General features: G+C 38.3%; 1 protein-coding gene across 6 annotated transcripts in view; it reads right to left on the reverse strand.

Moving 5' to 3' along the window:
* The window catches only part of LOC150079291 (intermembrane lipid transfer protein VPS13D-like), a 1,618,665-nt gene that overhangs the window by 757,069 nt on the left and 835,438 nt on the right, over positions 1 to 26,158 (reverse strand). For all 6 annotated transcript variants that reach the window (XM_090383928.1, XM_090383929.1, XM_090383926.1 and 3 more), the window contains one exon: positions 14,013 to 14,091. In XM_090383928.1, coding sequence (XP_090240054.1) covers positions 14,013 to 14,091 — 79 coding nt within the window. The remainder of the gene's footprint in view (positions 1 to 14,012; positions 14,092 to 26,158) is intronic.

Here is a 26,158-nt window from a genome sequence, read left to right on the forward strand (position 1 = left end):
TCAGATACCATTATGAATCCATATAAAATTTATAGCATTTAAACTCCAGGCCATGAATAAAATACACATAAAAAGAGCACAGACAGCATAGCATTATTTTTGTAAATAGTTATATCACAGTGGCATTGCACGCCCATTTTGGTTGGGAGTGCTTTTACGAGGGAAAAAAAAGTTTTATGCAACCCTCATTTTAGGAAGGATGTAGATTTGCTTGAGCATGTACAGAGAAGGGCAACAAGATTGGTAAGGGGAATGAAGGGATCATCTTACCAAGAGAGGCATATATTCTGCAAATTGCAGCGGTTGGAGACTAGGCACCTGTGAGGTGATCTGATTGAGGTGTATGAGGCCTTGAATGGGTTGAGCATGCTGGATTCTGATGGGATTCTACCACTTGCTGAGAATACAAACCTAAGGGGGCATAAATTCAAATTGAGGAAAGATAGTTGTAGAATAGATGTGCAGAAATTTTCCTTTAGCTGGAACAAACTTCCATCTGTCGTTGTGGAAGTTGATAGCTTAAATAAATTCAAGGAGCAACTGGACAAACTTTTAGAGGGAATGGTTGTGCGAATTTTTTTTTTTTTTTTTGGCTGATGCTACATAAGCTGATATGCTTGCTTGCATCACATGCCTGTATTACCGTTATCTGTTACAAAATTCAGATAGTGATTTCAACATGTGATAGCATTTTTACCAATGTGTGAAAATTTAAGGATAACTATCACATCAGTCTTTTTAATTACTTACAGTAAAGATCTTTACATTCTGCAATGACAACCGGATATCATGTGAAAATATTAGAGTGAGGCACGAATTATCTGTATCGTGTTATGATTTTTAAATACAACCATCAAATACATACATAAAACTGATAAAATAATCACTTTTTCAATTTGAAAACGTAACCAACGGTTAAGATCGAAATACCATTCTTAGTCCAAACACTTTTTCTTTTGAGAACACTAAAGGAGGGCAATGAAAAATGTCTTGATCACACTTCACATCCACTTAACCATTCTAGTAAAACCGAGAAATGTGTCATGTATCAGTTTTTTGTACCTTTATGCTTGCACAGTAAATGAGTAAGAGGAGGATGTGGCTTACCTTATTTACCTATCTTCACACATCTAAAAAAGCTCTACCAGAAAACAGAGCATTTGCTACATTGTCAACACTGTTCTGCATCATATGGGTAAAAAAAAAAATCTCTATGTCTAAATCAGTGCTCGAACAATTGGTTCCCAGAGACACAGACAAAACATAAAAAACAAAAATAGCAACTCATGACAAAATTCTGAATTGGACTGCTCCACACAATAGCCAAATCCAACATCACCAAATACTACTAGTGGATAATGTTGTCTCAGTGCACACCTTACCATGCTTTACAGGACGTTTTGAAACCATGGGACTCCTGTGGTTTCAAATCGGCCAGTAACACGGCAGCACATATGTCTGTTTAAAAGACTCAAAGGTGTACCTATTCAGCACCCCACACACAAACCAGAACCTTAATACTCTTAATGCAAATGTGATACATGTTTATGTACCAAACTGTTACCTCTTTATGAAAGTATTGTGCATAATTTCACACATCTAAAAAAAAAATTTTAGGTACTATTTTTCTGAATATTCAAAAAAAACTTACAGATACAGGCTATTCCAACTGAGTCAAACTGAAGTTTGCAAAAATAAAATCATTATATAATATTTCATATTGTGAATCATCAAAACAAACTGTCTTATTCTTAAACCATCATTAAATAGCAATTTACCTAAAAGGAGAGGTGAATATATAAATATGAAATTTTAAAATTCCAGAGGGATATAATTAATATTAGTACAAATACTGTGCTAATACTGTGACTACTGTACAAATTGGAGCCAACCCTTGGGGTGCAGTCTACAGGATTGTCACCAACAAACTGCCAAGAGTGGCAGTTTGTTGTGGTGAACTCTACAATTAAGGTGGATGGAACCAAAACTCACACTTAGGCAGACTCCGCAAATAATATATTAGATCATTTATTCCAGTCTGAGAACCAGGGGTTAACAAAAGCTCAGAGTGACATAATTGCCAGCAACATAAATTATAGCAATATGTCAATAGAACCACCCTTCACCATGGAAGAACTTCAAGCAGAACTCTTAAAAGCCAAAAACAATAACTGCTCTGGACCTGACTTAATTGAAATAGGAACCATTAAAAAGTTAGCAGAAATTTCTCCTGATACTCTACTGAACTTATTTAATCACTTTGGTTGAGGGTTCATTCCCACAAGCATGGAAACTGGCCATAATTAGATTAATCTTAAAGAATCTGGGAAAAACTCTTACTGAACCTAAATCATACAGACCTATAGCTTTGTTGCCTGTTCTAGAAAAAATAATGGAATGCCTACTCCTCTACAGACTTAATTTATATTATATTGAAGGCAACCTAAATTCTGTACAGCAATTTGGTTTCAAGCAAGGATCCTCAACTGAGGATGCTATGCACTATATCCTAACAACGGTAAATAATAGTGATCAAAAGTACATGCTGGCAATATTTATTGACTTCAATGGTGCATTTGACACCCTCTGGTGGACAAGTATCCTCAGAAGACTCTGCCAGACAAATGTACCACAAAATCTATATCAATGTATAAACACCTATCTTGATAACACACATGTAGCAGTACACACACAGTTCCAAGAAATAAAACACCCAGTTACAAAAGATTGCCCACAGGGTTCAGTACTAGGTCCATTCTTTTGGACCACTGTGCTTGGAATTTCTGACAAAAGATTTAGGCCCTACAGACAGGGTCGCCTTTGCTGATGACCTTGTCTTATTGGAAAAAGGTAACACCAGAAGAGTGGTGGAAGAAAGAGCAAACAACTGCAGGAATGGACACTAACCCACATGCTCAAAATTTCGGAATAAAAAACTAAATGCATCTTACTGAAAGGAAATCTGAATATAAGACATCACAGCCACATTTCTATTGATAAAAATAGGTGATACCTCAATTCACATGGTCCAAGGATTGAAACTTAGGCATAATTCTAGACTCCAAATTAACATTCTATCCACACCTGTCATACTTGGCCAAAAAAGTCCAAAACTATGCCAGAATGATTTCCAGAATCAGCTGAGCCGATTGGGGTCTCAAGGGTACAACCCTCACACTCATTTATAGAGCAGTGTTTTTACCTGGCATCTATGGTGCTGTCATATGATTCTATCGCACAGCCATAGTCAGAAACAGAGCAAAATTAAATAGCATTCAAAGAAACAATCTTATTAACAATAACTAGAGCATGCTGTACAGCTAGTAACCAGGCCCTGCAAGTTTTGGCTGGTACCCTACCAGTGCACCTTGAAATTGCAAAAAAAAAAGAGCTATATTATAGACTTAAAAAAAGGAATCACCATGGGTTTCCTAGGTATAACCCCAAACCTTGCCAATGACATTAAGGCATAGAAACGACAAATTGCCACACGACTACATCAGATATGCAAACTGAATGGGAGCAAGAGACCAAAGGTTATACTACCAAACCGTTTTTTCCACAGGTGGCTATGGTTAGCCCAAAACCACCTAAGCAGTATGCTCCAGGACTTTATACCACATTTCTATCAACAGGTTATGGATCCCTTAAGACTAAATTGCACTCTTTGGGACTGACCCCAAAGATAAGAAAAATCCAGGAATTTTAACAAGGAGGGTTGCTCTGCAAGGGCATGTACAGAGTCATAGCAGTGTGGCGAATTTTACATTGTCAATTACTGTATCTCTACCATATCCAGCATGTACAAAGTCTCAGAAATACAGACTACCCTCCCAGAGTGAACTTCTGCCAGCGGATGTAACTACAGTGTGTCCTGAATCACCAATTTTTAAACAATATTTTGTTCACTGACGAAGCTGGGTTTACTCATGATGGTATTTTTAATTTGCATAACTGTCACGTTTGGTCTGATGAAAATCCTAACGCAATTCACGAGTCACGACATCAGCAATGTTTCTCGTTGAATGTTCGGCAGGACTACTAGAAGATCGTCTCATTGGAACACGCTTTCTGCCAAACGGGAGAGCTGTACCTTCGGTTCCTGCAGAATGTTCTTCCAGACCTCATTGATGACAATAACGTTCCACTTCAGCAATGCCAGAACATGTGGTTTATGCATGATGGTGCACCGGCACATTTTTCTCAAGTTGTGACTCGGTATCTAACTAGAAGGTATGGTCAACAGTGGATATGTAGAGGTGGGCTTGTAATGTGGCCTCCCAGATCACCAGACTTAAATCCTATGGATTTTTGTATCTGAGGTCATGTAAAAAGCTTGGTGTACACGTCTGACATTAACGCAGGAATTGCAATGTTAGGTTGAAGGAGCCTTTCAGCAAATTAGAAACCCAGGAATGACAGAGGATAACCTGCATTTTGAACCCCTTTTATAAAATCCTGTAAAATCTGTAACATCTGTAAAATTCTGTGGTGTTAAAATCAAAAATTAAAAATGCATTATCTTATGTTTAATAAAACCACCCTTAGCAAAGGATTCACAGCTTTTTGCAAAACTAATGCTCCCATAGTCAGTGGTGGATCTTAACAGAAAATGTGCATTATCTCGAAAACGGTTCATTTGCAGCCTGATGTTCACTGGGACTTTTTTGCTTATTTTAGTTTGAATCATGCATGTATCCCATGCATTTTTCTTCTCTGCCACAAGTCTCATTAGAGCCCATTCAATGTGTCAGTATTCTGAGCAGGATCATAAACAGAGAAACCATTCATAATTAGCTCACCAATGTGATTCATCCCCTTCTTCCAAGCATTTACACAAGTAACAAAGTTTTGCTACTTTCCTTTTTCTGTCTATAGGCTGGAGATTTTTTTTTTTTGGATTAGACATGGAAGACTGCATGTATTCCAAAATAATATATAGTTTGTGAAGGATACCAGTGTGCCAAGTGGTAATAAAAGCTTTCTCTATATCTATGGAAACCAAAACCAGATGTTTTAATGTATTATGTATATAAGAAAACAAATGTATTATGTATATTTCATGCTACTTAATCATAAGGTCAAAGGATTATTTCATGAAAACCATAAGATTCTAAATACCATATGAGTCAATTATCTATCATTCTTCCTAAGATTTCCCCTTTGGAACTGTTGAGGGAAACTGGGTTATAATTTTTTTGATTAGAATGATTATTCCAGGGTTTTGGTAAAAGACAGGGATAGTTCTGGCACCAGGAGCTGGATAGATGTTTTCAGTGAATATTCAATTATAGAATATTAACTAGAATTGTGAGACTGATCAATCTATTTTGATGTGGGTCCCATCAGAGCTGTTCTATTGTCTATTAATAGATTCTTTTAACTCAGACATCATAAGAGGCTGATTGTAAGAAAGATGTAATTGTGTATTAAAGTTTACCTTATATGTTCAGCTATTTGATTTAATCATTTGAAAGGATTGGTCATATGCACTTTTTTTTTGCAGATATCTGTGAGAAAGTTTCTCCCAAGGTATTTGCAATTACATGGAAAAAGACATTTATTTCCCATTCCAATTTAAGAATGGGACAGTGATTGAAGGGGACTTTCTACTGAGCTATATTATTTTCTTCAAGATTACTCAATGATCTGAATCTTAAATTAACCATGGCGGCACACTTTTGTCATTTAGCCTGTTTCCTTATATAACATGCTCTATCTCCTAATTTCTTGTATATTATAATATTGGTAGTGGTAGAACATTTATAAAATAGCTTCCCCCCCTCACTGCCTGCCTCATTCCACCAGTGTTTGGCATTCTTTTTATTTTGGGAAAATGACTGAGGTGTAGAAGTACCAGCTGCCAGAAGTATCTGCCTTATTATAGTCTTCAGCCATTGTCAATCCACTGCAGGATGAAGGCCTCCTCAACATGTTTACAGCAACTGCAGTCTTGTGTTTCTGTTGACATTTTACACCAGAAAATTTTCACAATTTCACCAATCCATCTCATATTTGATCATTTTCTTGGGCATTTAGAGGCAAGTGGTATCCATGCCAAAATTCATTTGGTCCATCTATTGTCAGTTCTTGATACCAGTTCTTGTCAGTTCTTAAAATAGAATGTGACCTACCCATTTCCATTTTAAGCACTTTGTTCTTTCAGTGATGTCACAGACTCTGGTTTGTTGGCAAATCCATGCACAAATTTTTTGGTCTCTTTTTATAATGTTCAAAATTTAGTGCTCCGTACCTTTCTGTGCGACTCTCCATTTTTGTAAAGCTTTGGCATTCAATGTCCATGTTCCAGAAACACATGTACGGGGAGGATATATTGACCAAAATTTTTTTTTTTATCTGAGAGAGAGAGTGGCAAGTTTCTCTTGAAGATTATATTAACCTTTCCAAATGCTTGCCATCCCAATTTTATACTGTTCAATTTCCATCATGTTGTTTCCATCTGTAGTCTTGTCCAAGGTAAACATACCTTTCTACTTCTTGTCCATCAGCCATGATTTTCTTTGGTCTGGTTAATTTGTTGAACATAACCTGTGTTTTATTGATATTCAACTTCAAACTGAACTTCTTGCTTTCATGCATGAACTTCTTGCTGCAGTCCTTCAATGTTTTGCTGCAATTCTTCTGAATGATTAGCAAAAAGAACAATATCATCCGTGAATCATAAGTGATTCAAGTAATCTCTGTTTATCTTGAGTTCTTTATTATACCAATTTAGCTTGCAAAAAAATTTCTTTTAAACAGGAAAAAAATAGTTTTGGAGAGATTGTTTCCCCTTGTTGGATGCCATTTTCTATGTTGATCTGAAGATTCTTATTGATGCAGTCACATGTTCATATATTCATGGGAAAATGAATAAGCTCTGTGTACACCTTGGTTGATTAGGGCATTGATTGTTTTGTGACTGAGTCGAATGCTTTCTCATAGTTGTTGAAGGCTATGCATAATGGAAGATTGCATTCATTGTGCTGTGCTGTAATTTGCTACAGTGTTTGGATGTGATTATTTTACTGAAGCCACTTCTGAAACCTGTTCAAACTTTTGGAATCCTTTTGCCACTTCAAGTATTGTGCCTATTCTTCTGGAAAGTATCTTTGTGAAAACCTTGCAGACAATAGACTACTGGCAATAGACTCACTAGTCAGTAGGATGACTTCTGCATTTTTCCATGCTACAGGTAATTCTGTTAAGTAGAAGGCATTTTGAAAACAGTTTAGCTAGAGTAATGGCCTCCAGCTTTCAACATCTCAACAGTGACTTTATCGGGTCCCAATGCTTTGCCACTTTTTCATTGATTTTAAAGCATCTTCAACTTCAACCAAAATTTCTGGTACACCTTTTGCATCTGCTGTTTGGATTCAGGTTTTGTCATTTATCCTTATAAAGATTTCCATAAAATTCTTCCACGTGTTTTACTATTTATTGATTTTTTTTTTGTTGTTGCACCATCCTCAAGCTTCAAAGCAAATATTTTGTTCTTCTGTATAACCAGTTTTGTTTTGCTTTCTCTAGCCCTTAATTTTCTTCTAGTGTCCTTCTGATGAGATCAATGGGAATTTATGCATTTCTTTTACACACTTTCTTATGGCCTTGTATATTTCTACATATTTTATTTTGTTTATTATGTTGCCATTTTACTTCATTTCTCATTGCTTTTTTCATCATGGTATTTGTTTCTTTTGATATTCTGGATGATTTTTCTTGTTTTCCAGTAGGTGCAGCAAGGGCATAGGCAATGTCTACAATAGTCTCAATGACTTTGTCATTATCAGTTAAAATATCTGTGTCTGGAAGATCTTTCAGCATACAAAAGTAATTGGGCAGTTCTAGTTCAAAGTTTTGCTGATTTTTCAATAGTTGGTTAGTGTCAATCTTCTTCACTTTAGTTAACTTGACCAATTTCTTTTGTTCTTTCTTGCAGTCAATTTTGATTTTTACTCTCATTAACTGATGGTCGCTTCCAACCTTAAAATGGTTCATGACTGAGCAATCAGTAAATATCATTTTATTGTTCATCAGTGTGAAGTCAATTTCACTAGTATTTCCTAGAGGGCCACATTCCACATCCACTTGCAATGGTCTTTTTCATGAAGAATGAGTTCACAATGAACAAATCTATTTTGTTCCTCTGCAAATTCAAATAATAGACTGCCTCTATGATTCCCTTTTCCAGTTCCATATGGGCTGACAAATCTTCCCCCATTTTGGATCTTACTGATTCTAGCACTAAAATCTCTCAGTACAATTTTATAGTGGTAGTCGTCCTGTTTGTAAAGGCACAATACAGCTTCATAAATTTCATCAATTTCATCATCATTATGGCTACTTGCAGAAGCATAAGCTTGAAAAATTTGAAGAGAATAACGAACTATTTAGCTTTATAGCACAGCAAGCAATATTTTCGGTAATACTTTCTATTTTTATGATTGAATCTAGTTAGTCTTTTGTTGATCAGAAATCTTGATACTGTGTACCTATACACCCAATTCCACCACACTGTCCATTATTTGTTCCTTTGCAGTGCAATGTCCATGTTGTAGTTTCACCAAATTTTTGCCTTTTCTTTGAATCTCACATACACCGATGTCCCAATTGATATTTTTCAATTGGGACATTGGTCTTGTAATATTTCTTCTAGGCATCAGTCTATACTCATAGACTGAAAGTTAACCATTCCAATGTGTAAAGTCCAAAGGCAGCCTGATCGAACACAGTGATTCTTAGCATCCTCCGCAATTGAGCTGGTCTTCCCACTGCCATAGGTAGCAGCTTGCAGGCCTCCAGGGAATGAGAGTAATTTATTTTGTTGTGAAGAAGATTGAGGGAATGCACCATAAACTGCCCTGCTGGTCCAGTGCAGGTTAGCAGAATTTGGATCAATTTAGTCTCGAGTCTTAGTTTTGATCTGCCCACCATGGGTTACCCTGCTAAGAGTATATGCTACCAATGTTATAGTTGTCAGCTTCATTGACACACAGAAATACTCCTGCTGCGATAAGGCATCAATCCATATGAGTGATTTGTAATGATGATGTATAGAGTAGACAGAAATCATGGGATACCTACCTAGTAATTGGTAGGCCCACCTTTTGTCTAGATAAGGGAAGCCACACGGCAAGCCATTGAGCCCACTAGTTCATGAAAGCATTCCACAGGTATTGCCATCCATGCTTGCAGCACTGCTGTCCATAATTCTGTCACATTCCTGAGTGGTGGATTCAAAGCTCGAACGGACCTTTCCACAGCATCCCAAAAATGCGCCACAGGGTTTGTGTCTGGTGAACGGGGAGGCCATTCCACGGTGGTAAAATCTGAGGAATGCTCTTTGAACCATATTCTAGTCACCATGGCTCTGTGGGGAGATATATTGTCCTGCTGGAAATGTCCATTGCCCTATGGCGATGATCATAAAGAGATGCAATGGTCTGCAAGGATGGACACATAACCCGGACAATTCAGAGATGCATCTAGACATACCTGAGGTCCCAACGTGTGCCAGTTGAACAAGCCCCAGACCATTACTGACCATCCACCTGCCTGAACAGTTCCTTGTTGACATGACGGGTGCATAGCTTTGTGTGGTTTCTGTCAGATATGCACCCTCCCATCCGATGGAAATAACTGAAAATGGGACACACTGGACCAGGAGCCCCATCTACAATCAAGGTTCAGTGCTGATGTTCTTTCACCCAAGTGTAGAGTCCTGTGTCATGGTGTTAGCAATGGGACTTTGGTGGGTCAGCGGCTCCCAAACCAATTGTGTTTAATGATTCCCTGATAGTCATGGTGGAGACGTTTCTGGCACCTCCTTGTAGTTGATGGTGATTTGTACTACTGTCAGTCTCCAGTTGGCTGAAACAATTCGAGAAAGATATCGATGGCCACGATGAGATGTTATTCCGGAAATGCCATATTCGCGATACACGCTTGATACTGTCAATCGCTGATAGTGCAATTTCTGTACCTCCGCAATAGAGTGACCCATGCATCGGGCACCCACTATCATCCCTCTTACAAAGTCAATTAACTCATAATGTTTATCAATATTTACATCGAATTACCATCTATGTGAACGCAATATACCTATATACCTGCCAATATATACACAGTCTGTAATAAGGTGAAAATATATAACTTCAGTGAATGATATGCATCAAAATGATTTATTGACATCCTAGGCATTTGAGGGTGACCAGTAAGTAGATATTGGGAAAGGCATGTTTACTCAGTAAAAAAAACGGTGAGTCCATCCATGAGTGAGAGGGGGTGGCAGCATCACTTTGCCAAGGAACCCAATGAATTTTGCCCTTTCAGTGCATACAGTTTTAATGAAGGGTAAGGAAATTTGTTGAATTCATTCTCAATTTACAAGTTGCATTTAAAAGAGATAGTTTTACTGGGAAACCCAACCTACTACCAGCATAGTAGGTCGGTTTTTTTAGACTTGACGGTGCAAGGGCAGCAATGGCCATAATGCGTCAAACATGGATGGTAGAGGCTGACAGTTTGGGGAAATTCAAAAGTCAGCTGGATAGTTACCTATGGAATGAGGGGAAACACATAGGTTGTCTATTTCCTTTTCTTTTATTAACTTTTTTTTTCTTCTTATTATTATTATTATTTTATTCATTTTTCTTTCTTTTTTTGGCTGGTGCAGCATAGGCTTCCTTGCCCCCGTCTAATCAAGAAGCATGTGCTACGCACTGCGTGCTCCTTCCCACCTGGCTACGGAGGCACCTTCACATGCATCACCTGCATTCAATGTTGATCATTGAATGCAGGTAATGCATGTGAAATCTGATTTGATATAATTTAATTACTGCACTGAAATATCCCAAATTAGTATTAGCAGTGACTATTAGTAGTGACAAGATGCAATGAACAAAGCTTACACGAAGGGGTATACTAAAGTTTGTACACTGACCTAGATAAAAACATCAGTAGGAAGATGCTGTTTTTAATATAAGTTGTCTACATATTCAATAACTAACATGTGAAATTTCATTCCCATAGGTGATTGTACACCAGAGGTGGAGCCCAGAATCTGAGGAAGGATGCTAGGGTTGACAAAGTGAACTCTCGAGCAGTGGTCAAGTTCCTGCATTTGCAGGCTAAGAAAGCTCAGGAAATTGATGAAAAAATGAAAGCTGTGTATAGGCAGAACTGTCCATACTATGACACTGTAAAAAAGTGGAAATGGGAGTTCCAGTGCAGTCATACAAGTGTATTTGAAGAGCCAAGAGAAGTTTGTTTGTTTGTTATTTAGTTTTTAGGAGCATTAGCAACTAAGGCCATATTGCTCCGGAATATGCGGTGGTCATTCCCTGACCTTTCTGCATCCTCTGTATTTGGTGCTAATGGGCTCAAACCCCGGTCTAATCAAGAAGCATGTGCTATGCACTGCTGCTCCTTCCCACCTGGCTACGGAGGTACCACCAAGAGAAGGAAGGCAATCAATATCCTGAGACAATGAGATGGCTGCAAAGGTTGAGCAGCTGGTTCTGAGTGCCAGATGTGTGACAATTCATTCCATCGCAAATGCAATGGGAATTAGTTATGGGTCTGCCCACAGCAGCTTGAAAAGGTACTCCTTCCAGCATTAAACAAACAGCTGATGCCAAAGAAACCGAAACAGTTCCATTTCGCAGTCGGAAATAGATCCACCATAACAAACCTCATGGCTGCACAGACATCAAGTCTTCAAAGCCTTCGAAACTAAATCTGAATTAGTTATTGTGTACACCGATATTGAAGCTGCTTTTGACAGCCTAGACGTTAGAGCCCTTCTCAGTCTTCTGCAATCCTTCTTCAGGATTAATGGAGACCTACTAGATTTCTTACTGCCTTATTGAGGAATAGAAGTGTCCACCTCACAATGAAGAAGCCCCACTTTACAAGAAAAATCAATGCAGGAGTCCCACAAGGTGGAGTCCTGTCTGGTCTTCTTTTCTCAGCCATTCTAATTCCTTTCAGGCATCCCCATGATGATGATGCTCTAATATATGCCAACGATATAAAGTTTCTTACCTTAACCTGTAGACGTGATTGAAGACGTAATTGCCATTGGGTTTGCAGACGGTGGTCTGCAAACCCAATGGCAATTACGTCTTCAATCACAGAGAACTTGACTGCTCTTTCAACTTACTTGATGATTGTGTTAAACCTTAACCCTTCAAAATCTGCAATAATGATTTACTCATGGAAACAGCAACCAACAGTAATTCAACCATAATTTTGGGTACTCTCATCCCAGTGGCTACCTGCCATAAGGACCTCAGTGTCTATTTTGATCCGAAGCTCAGTGTCTATTTTGAAATTTAAGGTTCACACAGAATACCTCGAGAAGCAATTTAATACCCTAAGCTGGAGAGCGAAGCAACACTTACTTCATTTCAACGATGCCGCAACCACTACGAGATATCTTCAAACCACTGTTTATCCAGTTATTTTAAACGCTGCTGAAATTTGGGCAGTTGCGTCACCCCACTTCAAAAACCGGTGTTCTCGTGTGAATACTGGACCCTGAAATGGGCCACAAATAAGCATTGCCGACTCCCTCTAATGAGAACAACTGACATGGCTGAGCAGCTAAATGTACCCAGGCTCCTGAGGTTAATTGACAGTAGGCATTTAATGACTACAGTAAAAATGACACAGGAGTGATAAATTCCCCAAACATCTGGGATTTCTGTCAGTGGCACAATCCTCTGCCATCCTTGAGGTAAGACCCCACACTAATATCCTCAAATACAACCGGTTGAAACTGTGTAATCATTTCCTACCTGCCCAGGCACTCCCCAAAATTCAGGCACTGCTCCGTCTTGGAGTTACCCTGCAGAAAATGGCTACCGACAACAAATACCATCGCATTCTCCTCGAGTGGATCGCATCTGTTGAACTGGTATAAATTCTTCCAAATTGTGTTACGATGTTCAGTTCTCTTTCCCTATTTATTATAATTTCATTTTTACATATATTTTTTTTTTATGTAACTCATAATTTCTCATGTAACTGTTATTTTTACCAATTTAATCACATATATAATGTAAAACTCCTGGCCATGTTGCCTTGATGAGAATTATTGTTTCTAGTACATGTTCTGTACTTAGCTGCAATAAAGAAGTTTATTATTATTATTTTACATGACCATCTCACATGTCTAAGGTCTCTGCATGACGGGTTCCAAAATTGTTGACACGTTTGCAGAAGCAATGTCAAATGCAATATTCTTGCCAACTGTTGGATTTGTGTAATGCGATGTTGAGAACTTTTTTGATCGGTTGGTGATGAACGCTGGGTGTACAATGAAGAAACCATTGTGTAGACACCACATTGATTTGTCTCAGGAAGTTGTCAATGAATTGGAATTGCAGTTTCAGGTAGAAAGTGCTGATTTCTATGATCAAGTCATTAAACAACTGATCCATAGATGGGAGAAATGTGTTACTATACATGAAGAGGTACATAGAAAAGGATTAAAGTTCTTGTTAATACTTCCTTAGATTTATTCCAATTAACAACTCCCACAACACCAGACAGAAGTTTGTTTCAACAATCAATTACTCTTGCCAAAAACAAATTTTCACAAACAACTATCCTTTGCCCAATTTATGTTTCATTTTGTGTGTCCAAGAAAGAGAAATGGTACCATTAGCACTTAGTTTACTAAACCCCATTCAAACCCTTCAATAAGGTCCCCTCACAGGTGCCTTTTTCAAATGATGCAATTTAAAGAACTCAAGCCTTTTTGGTAAGAGAACCCTTTCGTGCACCTAACTCATCTCAATACTTTTCTCTGAATTTATTCCAATTCAATTGCATCCTTCCTAAAATGAGATTTCTGGACATGTATGCAATGTTGTTTGTACTATACTGCTTTTTTGTAAACATAACACAAATCTTTTTTCTTTTTTTTCCCCCTGTAGAATTTAGTATCTTTCGGCCATTTCCTAGAAAATAATCAAAGCAAAGTCAATAATTTATAACTAACTTACCATCATGACAAAATGCCGTATCCAAATTCCTCTCTAATTGAACTTTTAACATGAATTTTTCCTTCAAAAGCTGATCCATCTAAAAATAGGTATTCAATATGAATATATGACTTGAAGAATGTAATGGAAATAACTAAACACTGCACCTAGAAAAACAGTTACAAGTCCTAATTGTATACATTGGTTTGGTAAGAATTTATAAAAAGAATATTTAAAGAATGAAAAGAATACCTTATTAAGAATATTTGCCAAGCAACTACATAAATGTTTTAGCACAACACTTCAAATTCATGATGACATGAAACAATATTTATCATAACAGTGGAGAGGAAACCTTTGGATTTACTTAAAAAACACCACACTTGATGTCAAGCTTTGTTACATTTTTCACAGCCCACATATCCTATGTACTCATATCACAGTACCCATATCCTATGCTCTCAAAATGCATACAGTAAATTCCCCTTATAACATTTACAATTATAGCACTTTCCTGCTGTCAGCACTCTGTTACAAAATGCACTACACGTGCTATGATATGCAATGCATTTTGTAACAGCTCCAGCACTCCAAATCATTTCAGCTTCTCCCTCCCCCTATAATTCAATTGTTTATCTTCTTTCCTAGTTGGTACAGTTGAAATGAATTTTTTTGTGGTGTGTGTGTGTGTGTGTGTGTGTTCGAACATGACATCAATAAATTCCATTGTTGGCTTATATGACAGTATGTTAACAGTAAATTTAATACATTTATTTATCTTTAAGAGATGCTTAATTTCATTTAATAAAATCTTTTTTAATGGCATGCAAAGAAAGGTTGAATGTGTCAAAAGAGCAAAGGTATTAAAGTATTCAAGGTTTCAAATTACATACAAATTGTTGATTCATTAAAAAAATATATATATATTTACCGAAACATTGGGAAAACATGAAAAATATGATTCTTGCACTGCTTCTATTGGAATGAGCAGTAGACTGGAAAGCAAGGTGCTGGGAAATTCCAGGACTACTGGGAGTCATCATGGAACACTTAATAACAACAAAGAACTCCTAGTATTGGTGTACATGAATGTATACCAATACTAGGTATACATTCATGTACACCTAATGAATGATGAATCAAAGGCAGTTATTGTTGGAATATCAGAGATGTGGTGTTACACAGATATAAGGAATGCAAAAGTGGAATTTGGGGAGTACAATATATACATAAAGGATAGATAGGGTAGGAAGGGAGGTGGCATCATGCTGTTAGTTAAGACACACAAAATCTAAGGAAGTGCATCCAGTGGACATTGGTGAACAGTGCAATGTTGAGTCAGTTTGGTGTGACATAAGAACTAAGATTGGTTGGTTGTTTGTTTGTTATTTGGTTTTTAGGAGCATTAGCAACTAAGGCCATATTGCTCCGGGGATATGCGGTGTCATTCCCTGACCTTTCTGCATCCTCCGTATTTGGTGGTCACGGGCTCGAACCCCGGTCTATTCAAGAAGCATGTGCTATGCACTGCTGCTCCTGCCCACCTGGCTATGGAGGTGCCCTGGTTGGTTGTGTTGGGGTTTAATGGCAGCATTGACTAAGTTGGTCATAATATGCCAGATCATACAGTATGATATGTTTCAGAGGTACTTACTTTGAATTTCTGTTGCTCCTTTTAGTATGATTCATACTTCATTTGGTGAGTCTGTTGCTTGTGTTTACTTTCTTTGAGGAGACTATATAAATTAATATCTTTAAGGAAGGTGAAAACATCTGTAAGGTCATCATTCAAGAGATCTGCTAGGGTAATCGTGTGATGTGTCCTATAAACATTTTTGAAGGCTTCTTTGTGTAATTTGCATATTTAGGACAGTCTATTAATATATGTTTTGCTGTCTTGATACTATCACAAGTCTTCACAAGTCTGGCATCTTGGTGGTTCTTCTGCTCGCAATAAGAAAGAATGCGTAAGATGGGTATGCTCGATTCTTAGTCTGGCCAGTACTGTTTCTTCTTTTCTTGACATTCGTGTGCTAGAAACCCAGTTTTCAGTTTTTCACTTTATTTGGTACAGCTTGTTTTCAGTATGTGGATGCTAAATTTCTTGCCATTGCATCAGGCAAGTATGCCATATCACGGTTGGTAATCAAAATAAGGGACAGATCTCTTCTCCAGTCTGCAGTATGGTTTCTTTTGCTGATCTGTCTGCTGCTTCATTTCCAGCAATCACTGTATGTCTTGGGATCCACCAAAAATGTATCTCCTATTCATTTATGGAGCAGTCAGTCAGTATATGTTGTATGAGCCAGAGGATTGGGTGTACCTCTGCTCTGCATGGTTTGTAACAAACTCTAGGAATCTGTGTATATTACACTTCTTTTGTAATGCTTATTTTGTATATGAGTTAAGGCTATTTTTTGCGCATACAATTCTGCCGTGTATACACTGCACTCTTTCCATAGTTGTTGTGTTAATGTAATATCTGGGAAAACAGCTGCTGCTGCCTTTGGTTTCGAGCCATCTATGTATATTGGAATATAGTCAGAAAATTGAAGTCTGTGTGCTGCATGCAACTGTTGAAAGGCTGTTGCAGGTATTGCATTTTTATTCCATTTCTGAACGGAGAAATCACATATTGGGATATGCGAATCCCAAAGTGGAAGGGTGTGAACTGGCAAGTGTACTACACTGTCTATAACCTTAATACATACTGCTTAAAAATCTTGTATTCTGATCCCCAGGGGACAATTTGCTTGTTGATGATTCTGATAAATATTTCTGCAACATGGATCAAAGAGCGACTCCCAAATGGGGTGTCCAGGCATAGATTTTATTTTAAATGCATAATCCAAAGCCAGTTGTTGTTGCCTAAGTGTTAGGGATGTTCCATTGGCTTTGGTATAGAGATGATATATGGGAGAGGTACAATATGCACAAGTAACTACACGCAGTGCATTGTGATGAACTGGGTTCAGCCATTTCAGGGCTGTTTTCCAGATAATTCGCACACTGGGCAACCAAAGTCCAACTTTGATTTAATTAATGCTTTGTATAGGTTTAATAAGGAATATCTGTCTCCTCCCCATGCTGTTGATGAGAGGATTTTAAGTATTTTAAGATGATTTGTATAGGTTTTTCGCATTTAAATAAGTAAAAAAATAAAGTAAGTATGTAATTGTGGCATGTGATGCAAGAAAGCAAGAGCAGAAGCTTCCCTCTAAATTTTTGCCCAGTTCCATCTTAAATTTATTTAACCTATCAACTTCCTCAACGACAGATGAAAGTTTGTTCCAGTAATTAACCAGCCGCTGGCTAAAGGCAAATTTCCACACATCTATTCTACAGCTATCTTTCCTCAATTTGAATTTATGCGCCCTTAGGTTCGTAATCTGAACAAGTGGAAGGATCCCATCAGAATTCAGCGTGCTCAACCCATTCAAGGCCTTATACACCTCAATCAGATCACCTCGCAGGGGTCTAGTCTCAAGCCACTGCAATTTGCAGAATTTAAGCCACTCTTATTAGAGGATCCCTTCAATCCCCCTCACCAATCTTGTTGCCCTTCTCTGTACATGCTCAAAAGAATGTACATCCTTCCAAAAATGAGGCCTCAAGACCTGAACGCAGTACTCATGGCGTGGACTGACCATTGCCCCCCCCCTTTTTTTTTATGAAAACCCCAAACACGAAAGGTATTAGAACCTATAGTACTTAGAACCATGCTTGAGTAGGAGGTTGAGAAGACAAGAGAAGATATTTGTTGACATCAGGCGAACTTCTGCAGACTGCAATTTTCAGGAAAGACATATTAAGGAAGGTTGTTCCAGAAAACGACAATTGAATGAATAAACAAGGAAGATGAAAAGTTGGTTCTTTTAGTTTGAAGTTGGACAGTAAATGGATGTTGTCTGGTGGCGGCATGTGTTCGGACTGTTTGAAAGAGAGCGCCCAAATTATAGATTTGGGCCAATTCAGAAGAACAGTGTCCATGGAGGTATCTGTAGAAAAGGCATATAGCAGAAACAGTACATCTATGAGACAAAGAGTGGAGAGATTCTGTTAGAGATGAGTCATTAATTAATCTAACTGTCCTCTTCTGAATGGAATCGAGAAGTCTGAGAGAGAGGTTTGGGGGGGCACTGCCCCCAGATGTGGGAACAATATTGTGATTGGTACAGAGTGAACGGCTGTTTGGAAGAAAAAGTAACACTGAGAGCGAAAGAGAAAAACCAAGTCTTTTAGAGGCAGAGGAAGCAATATTGTAATGTGCTTGTGCCAAGAAAGAGTAAACCAAGTTTTTTAGATGCAGAGGAAACAATATTTGTAATGTGCTTTTGCCAAGAAAGATTAGAAGTCAGGATAATGCCCAAAACATATATCAACTTGCCTAGAAATCAAAGTGTCACCAAAGATAAGCACAGGAGCAGAAGAATCCTTTTTGTGAGATATGAGACAAGACTGAGTTTTAGAAGGATTGCAATCAACTAAGTTGTCTTTGCCCCACTGGAAATTTACCTGGAGATCAGCATTTACGGAATTGGTAGCGGATATTCGAGAAGTTGAAGCTGATTGAGCAGGGCAAGATTTCTCAAAATGGAAAGTGGAATGCATTGTGCTGTCATCAGCAAAACTATGGATAGGATTTCCAGTGAATGGAAAAATTTCATTAACATACAAAATGAAAAGAGTGGGGTAAAGAACTGAACCATGGGGACACCATCATTAGTGGAGAACTTAGAAGACAGAGTCATCTACCATCACTCTCAGTGAGCGATCAGAGAGAAAATTGGATAACAAATTACAAAAACAGTTGGCAAACCATAAGATGGAAGCTTGTTTAGAAGACCTTTATGCCAAACACGATCGAAAGCCTTTGAGATGTCTAGATCAACTCTTTGTGTTTCACTGAACTTGTGTTTTCCATTGAATTTATCCATAAACGGGTAACATAAGCCAGAATATCACCAGTGGATCGACATTGACAGAATCCATACTTGCGATCGTTGATCAGACGGAAGGTTTCTAGGTGGTTTATGATTTGGCGGTTAATTGATTTCTCCATTACTTTTGAAAGAGTAGAAGTAATTGCAATGGGACGATAATTGGATGGGAGGGATCTGTCACCCTTTCTAGAAACTGGCTGGATATGAGCAAATTTCAATGCAGAAGAAAAACACCTTTGGAATAAAAAAGTAAAAAAAAAAAGGTGGCAAAGAATAGGATTAAGTTCAGGAGCACAGGGTTTGAGAACAAGTGGAGAAATACCATCAGGACTTGGAGCTTTCTTAGCATCAAGGTTCGTCAAAATCCTTCTGACATCCTTCTGATGGAAGACCACACGAGGCATTGAATGGAGCATGTTGGGAATGGTGGGAGGTGTTTTACCAAGATCATTAATACACGAGTTGGAAGAAAAATGGGATGCTAGCAGGTCAGCTTTATCCTTGGCTGAAGTGACAACAGAACCATCTGGTTTGGACAGAGGTGGGAGCAGAGATGTGCAAAAGTTGCGGGCAATAGCTTTGGCAAAAGACCAGAATGCTCGGCTACCATTAGGGCAAGAAGCAAGTTTTCTACTCTTAGCCCGATCAAACTCTAGTTTGGACTGATTAATAACTGCTTTACAACTGTTTCGAGCTTTGGTGTAGGTAGAAAATGAAACTGGAGAATTAAAAACAAGCCAATTATGATATGCATTCTTCTCTTGAACAGCCTTAGCACATTTATTGGAAAACCAAGGTTTAGAAAAAGGACAAGATTTTAAAGTGGAGTGTGGGATAAAGGATTCCATTCTACAAGGATAATTTCACTGACATGATCTGAGCAAATGTTGACATCAGAAGTTTTGAAACAGTAGTCCGACCAAGGAAAAGAAATCTCACAGGTCAATCCCATTTTGCATTCTTGTAATGCCAAACAACACGAGGTTGGGAATTGCCATGAGATAAAGGCTGCATTGGAGAAGAGACAATCACCAAGTTGTGATCTGAGGTGCCTAAAGGACTACTCACTTCAACTTGCAAAAGACTCAGCATCTCTACCAGCTGGGTCGTGTGACCGGCTGGATTGTGAACATTAAAATCACCAAGGAAAATTACCTCTCTTTTAGGAAAGTTGGACTGGATGCGTTTTTTTTTTTTTTTTTTTTTTATATTGCTCCGGGCATATGCGGTGGTCATTCCCTGACCTTTCCGTATCCTCCATATATTGGTGGTCACAGGCTCGAAACCAGATCTAATCAAGAAGCATGTGCTATGTACTGCTGCTCCTGCCACCTGGTTACAGAGGCACCCAAGTTGGACTGGAGAAAGTCGAGTTGTAAAGTTAGGAAGTCAAAGAGCTCTAAGTGATTAGTGGAGTTAGAAGAACTGTAGAGATAACAGACGAATTTGACACAATGAGGTAGACAGATTTTAAGCCAGAGAAGATACCAAATTACCAAGTCTCTGACAGGGAATATCAGAACGGACATATGCACAAGTACCACCTTTGAGGCGAAAGGAATCATACAGTGAATAATGTGGGAAAACTGAGATGAACAGTAGTTGAATCAACTGATAACTGAGATTCTGTCAGAAAAAATACATGGGGTTTGGCAGACTGCGAGTGGAAATAATGGACATTGTTGAAATTTGAATTGAGATCACGTATATTTTTGAAATGAACTAGGAAGTGTTTGGGAGGTTTAGATCTTTTCGCAGATAAGCTTACTCTATTAGTTTGACAATTCATGATGTATTGAATAGTAAGAAAAAGTGGGGGAGAGATGTGTTGTATGAAGTAATGAAATTTTTGTACATGGCATACACATGGTAAGAATATACCCAGATCCTTGACATAACGTGGCTTTGACAAAGCCCCTGCATACACACTACTCGGACTCCCCCACCTCCAGTTACTGTCTGGCAAAGCAGATGTAGCAAGATTATACACTAGCTGATCCAGAAGCCTCCTAAAGAGTTACTAATAGGTTCGGTCCGATGTATTAACTAGCGGCCGGCCTGCGAACACTGTTTTAAGAGCTGTACCCTCGAATGCATGGAAGATTGGATCTCGCTGTGATGTCCATCATAACCTCAAAAGTCATCAGTCGTACTGCATGATGGAAGAGATGGGGGTAGGGTTGACCTGAACTTAGCTGTGGAGACTACACATGGGTTCCACCACTTCACATCTCCAATAAGCAAAGTGCTGGTATTGCAGCAGTTGATGAGAGTCATCTACCAACTAGTATTGCCTGGTAACACAGAGGGGCGGCATTCCTCCATGTGGTGTGGGTGCCACACCTCGACCCCTGCTTACATTGGTTCACACCTGGGTGATCACCCACAGTGTGCTTGTGCATGGGGTTTATACCCAGGATTACTAACAGTCCCACCATCGTGAAGGTGGAAGCAAAGGATTTGGCTGTTACAGACCGTCCGGACTTCGCCGAAATTGGGTCCACTTGACTTGAGTGTCACCAGAATATCAGTTCCATCAGCGTTTTAGACTCCCAGGTAGCAAGTACAGCTTGTCTGGCATATCTGATAGAATTATAGAGGGATAATCACCTCCTTTTTCCTGCTGTATATGTTCTACAAATGTGAGTTTCTTATCTAAGATTAACCCAAGACAATTTGCTTTCGGCTATGTTGGTATACTGTGGCCTACTAGTTTTAATTCGAGATCAGGAAAGAGATTACTTTTGTGGCAGAAATTTATACATTGTTTTTTTTGTGTTGAAAGTCTGAATGCATTATCTAGTGCCTACTTACTTATATTGTTGATTGCACATTGTAACTGCCTCTCGATTGTTCTCATGCTCTGGGACTGACTAGAGATACTAAAGTCATTGACACAAAGTTCATGTGACACTGAGGGAGAGAGTTGGATTGTGATTCAATTAATCTTTATGGCAAACAAAGTGGCACTTAAGACAGCCCTGTGGGATGCTTTCTTCTTGTTGGTAGATTTTGGGGAAAGAAGTTTACATTTTGACTTCGAAGGTTCTGTTCATAAGGAAATTCTGGATAAGCATAGGAAGACTGCCTCTGAGCCCAGCATAGTGCATATCTCATAGGATCCCAAATCTCCATGTGCTATCATATGCTTTTTCAATGTCAAAAAATACTGTTACCATATGTTGTGATCTTACGAATGCATTTCTGATGTTGCCTTCAATCCTAACCAGGTGGTCTAGTGTACAACTGTGATGTCTAAGACCACATTGCATGTTTGTGTAAATTTATTTTCCTCTAAATACTATGCCAATCTCTTATTTATAATTTTCTCTAGTAATTTTCCTAGACAGCTGGTGAGAACTATTAACTGATAGTTGCATGGATTTGTTAGGTTTTTGTCAGGTTTAGGGAAGGCTAGTACTATTGCATGGCTCCATGTGTTTGGAAATATATTTTTTTTGGAATATTCAGTTATGCCATTTCAACTGATTTTCTAATTCAGTGTTGTTAAGGTACTTGATCATATCATAATGTATATTGTCTGGTTCTACTGCATTAGGTCTGATTAGGGACAAAACCATGCAATTCATTTATTGTAAATGGTTGATTGTAGAACTCGTTTCCTTTGATTTAAAATTGATCTTAATTTTTTTCTGCCTTTTCTTTTTTTCCCAGAAATTCTTGAGGGTAAGAGGCATTTGCTGATACTTTTGCAAAGGTTTCACCTAATGTATTTGCTACATTAGGACTAGTATTCGCAATGACCTATTTCTATATTAACCTGCTATTTTTATTATTTTATTCCAGAATTTATGAGCAACTGTTGACTTGTTTATTGTAGATGTGAATTGGATCCATGCTGTTCTCTGACTCTGTTTCCTAGTGAATCATGTTTTAGCTCACATTCTTTTGTACTGAACCAGATTCTCTGTAGTTGGGTGTCTAAGAAATCAATTCCATGCCTTATTTTGTTGTTTTCTTGTTTCAGCACAATCAGAGTTCCACCATGTCTTTGGACGGTTTGGGAAACGTGATGATGTCTTTGGAATTGTCAGCTTGCCTGCATTTTGTATGATTTCTGTGACATGTGGTAGTGCAACATCTAATGTTTCATTCTCAATGATATTGGTATTGAAAACTGCTTTCCTCCTAAACTCTTCCCAGTTAGCTTTATCTATTTTCCAGTCACACTGGTATGATATGGATAACCATCCACCGTTACAGAAATTACTGGGTAATGATCATTAACAAGAGGGTCCTCAAATACTTCCCAATTAAATTGTGTGTAAAGCATAGGCATACATATGGTGAGGTCTATTGCTGAAGTGGTCCGAGTTGGAAAGTGGAAATAAGTGTGGTTGCCTCTGTTGAGAACCAAAAGGTTGTGGTTATCCAGTAGTTGTTAAATGATGTGTCCTCTTCTACTGAAGTCTGAATATCCCCAAAGGGGATTGTACCCATTCATATCTCTCATCAAACAGAGAGGGGGGAGGTAGTTATAATAATTCATCTAAGTCTTCATACAAGACATCTTCTCTTGGTGGAATATATACTAAACATATGATTAATAGGGATTTTGGTGTTATACGAATTGCTACTGCTTCTAATCGGCTATTTACATGCACTTTTTGTGTTGGTATTCTGCCATTTACTAAAATTGCAACTCCTCCATGGGTTATACCTTCAGCTATTCGGTCTCTTCTATGCATTGAATAGTTCCTGATATTGAGAGTATCTTTCTGTTTAAGATATGTTTCCTGGAGACAGATACAGATACCGGACATCATCAAAATTAGTTCGTAATTCTTGATAGTTCCACTGAATAATTTTATCCATTCTTTATATTTGCTCAGCCCCTCAAGCTGTTTTCGTTGGGTGGTAGTCTGTTTTTCTGTCCTTAATCTATCTTTTTTGAGAAAGACCAGTTTTCTGGTATACATACCTTCTTCTTCGGCATGGATTTCCAATACTTCCTTATCTAACTTTTCGGTTTTCTCAAATTCTATAAAATGGAAAGTAGGTTTGTGATTATGTGGTTCTTCATTACTCTTACACTGTTGCAAAGTTGGAGAAAATGAGGGGATTGATATCAGTGTGTTACTGTTTTCTCAAGTACTTGGAGTGAGCGTTGACTTGTGGTGAGAAAGAGTAATTTGGAGGAACTTAGATTCAGTTTGACATTCGACTGATTTAAATGTAGTTGCTACTTGTGCATACATTGGTCTACTGGTTATAGTTGGCTGGACCATTTTTCTTGTTTATTGGTGTGGTTGTAATATTGTGATCTGTTTTGTACTTTTGTATTTCTTTTTTCCATCTATCACATGTTCTGGAGTAGGCAGGATGTTCTCCTTTACAATACGGACATTTTGGAGTTTGTTGCTGATTTCCTCTTCGGTAAAGTGTAGGAGATCCCACTCAGAGATTACCCCCCTCGAAGAGTTTAAGGTGTTATAAGGGGTTACCATTATTGGTATATCTGCAAAGTTCGATACATTCAGTAACTTTTTTGAATGTCTGGTACTGGAAGTTTAAACTAACAAATCTCCAGATCGGAGTCGCTGGACTGTTTTTGGTATTCCAGCTAGCCCTTCCAAGACTTTTTTGATAAAAAAATGGGGATTTTTTCCTGATGTCTCCTCTCCGGTGGAGAGAATAATTAGGAATAAGGGTTGCTGATGGTTTTGAACTGTCTGTCCTTTGCCTTTTGGCAGTATTTTCAGGTTCTTCAGCAGTTCGATTTAGTGGGATCTTTGCTGAAGTCCCTTGAGAAGTAGTGACTTTACTACTCATATTTTGCTCTTTTTAGCCCTGGGAATGTAGCTTCTAACTCTCAGGTTTCTGCCCCCACCACAAGGAGGCAAGAGCGGCACCACCAAGTGAGAAGCAGTGGCTATAAATTAGTAGGGTTGGTGGTTAGTTTGAGAATAAGAATAAAAGAAAGGTGTCTTTCTTTCTGATAGTTTGCTAGGTCCTTTTAGAAAAACCACCTTATTAAGTACTGGAAAATAAAGATCACTATAAATGTAATAAACTAAATACAATTGAGAAGCGCAATACAGAATCACTTTAAATCACTTGTTCACTTATAAAACGATTGCCGCTCGGGGAATAAGAACAAGAAAAGCAAACAGGACAGTAGTAGTAGTGCGTTATAGGCCTAATAACTCTGATGAGTACAATGAACAACTGTACAGAGAAATAGAGTAGGCCAGTAAATCAGACTGTCTTATAAAGGGGGATTTTAACTTCGTAGATATTGGTTGGAAATTGTGGACTGGCCACTCGCACACTAGCAAGGCTTTTGTGGATATATTGTTTGATTGTATGATTGTTTTCTATAGCAGCATGTTCAACAGACAACTACAGGAAATAATACACTTGGTCTGATTATCGGCAGCAGTTATTCATGCATTAAGAATCAGCAGGTTAAGGAACTACTAGGTGCTGATGCCTGATCTCTGCAGTCTCCCACTCAATCATCCCTTTATCCATGGGTTTACTGAAAGATGTAACTACCATCAGTGGCAATGTGAAGCATTTTTGCTTTTGTAAAGGTGACTACAGTGGTCTCAGTGGACTCAGACAATCTTTAAATTCTACATAATGGGACAAACTGATGATGTTACCAACAGCAAATTCTAAATGGGAAGCATGCAAGGCTTTTTGTTCCAACTAAAAATTACTGCACGAGGTTTAGGCCTAAATGAATGGCAGATGAACTAAAGAGACTCGTAGCAGAGAAGAAAAAATACATTGGATATATTAGCATTAGATGAGGCATATGATGCAAGAAACCAAGCTTATGGAGCTCCAGCCCTAAAAAAAAAAACCTTCCCATTTTACCCATCTGGTCACTCCAAATATTTGTCTAGTTCAGCCTTAAATTTATTTAAGCTATCAACTTTCACGACAGATGAAAGTCTGTTCCAGCAATCAACTATCTGCTGGCTAAAGGCAAACGTCTGCATGTCTCTTCTACAACTGTCTTTCCTCAATTTGAATCTATGCTCCTTCAGGTTCTTAATCTGAATAAGTAGAAGTATCCCATCACCAATGAGCCTGCTCAAACCACTCAAGGCCTTGTAAACTTCAATCAGATCACCTTGCAGATATTTAGTCTCCAGATGCCGCAACTTGCGGAATTTAAACCTCTCCTGGCAAGAAAACGACATGTTCTAGCAACTTTACATCCTTATAGAATGAGGCCTCCAGACCTGTAAG

This window comes from Mastigoproctus giganteus, chromosome 10 (assembly GCF_048544385.1).
Source record: "Mastigoproctus giganteus isolate SK-2022 chromosome 10, ASM4854438v1, whole genome shotgun sequence".
NCBI lineage: Eukaryota > Metazoa > Arthropoda > Arachnida > Uropygi > Thelyphonidae > Mastigoproctus > Mastigoproctus giganteus.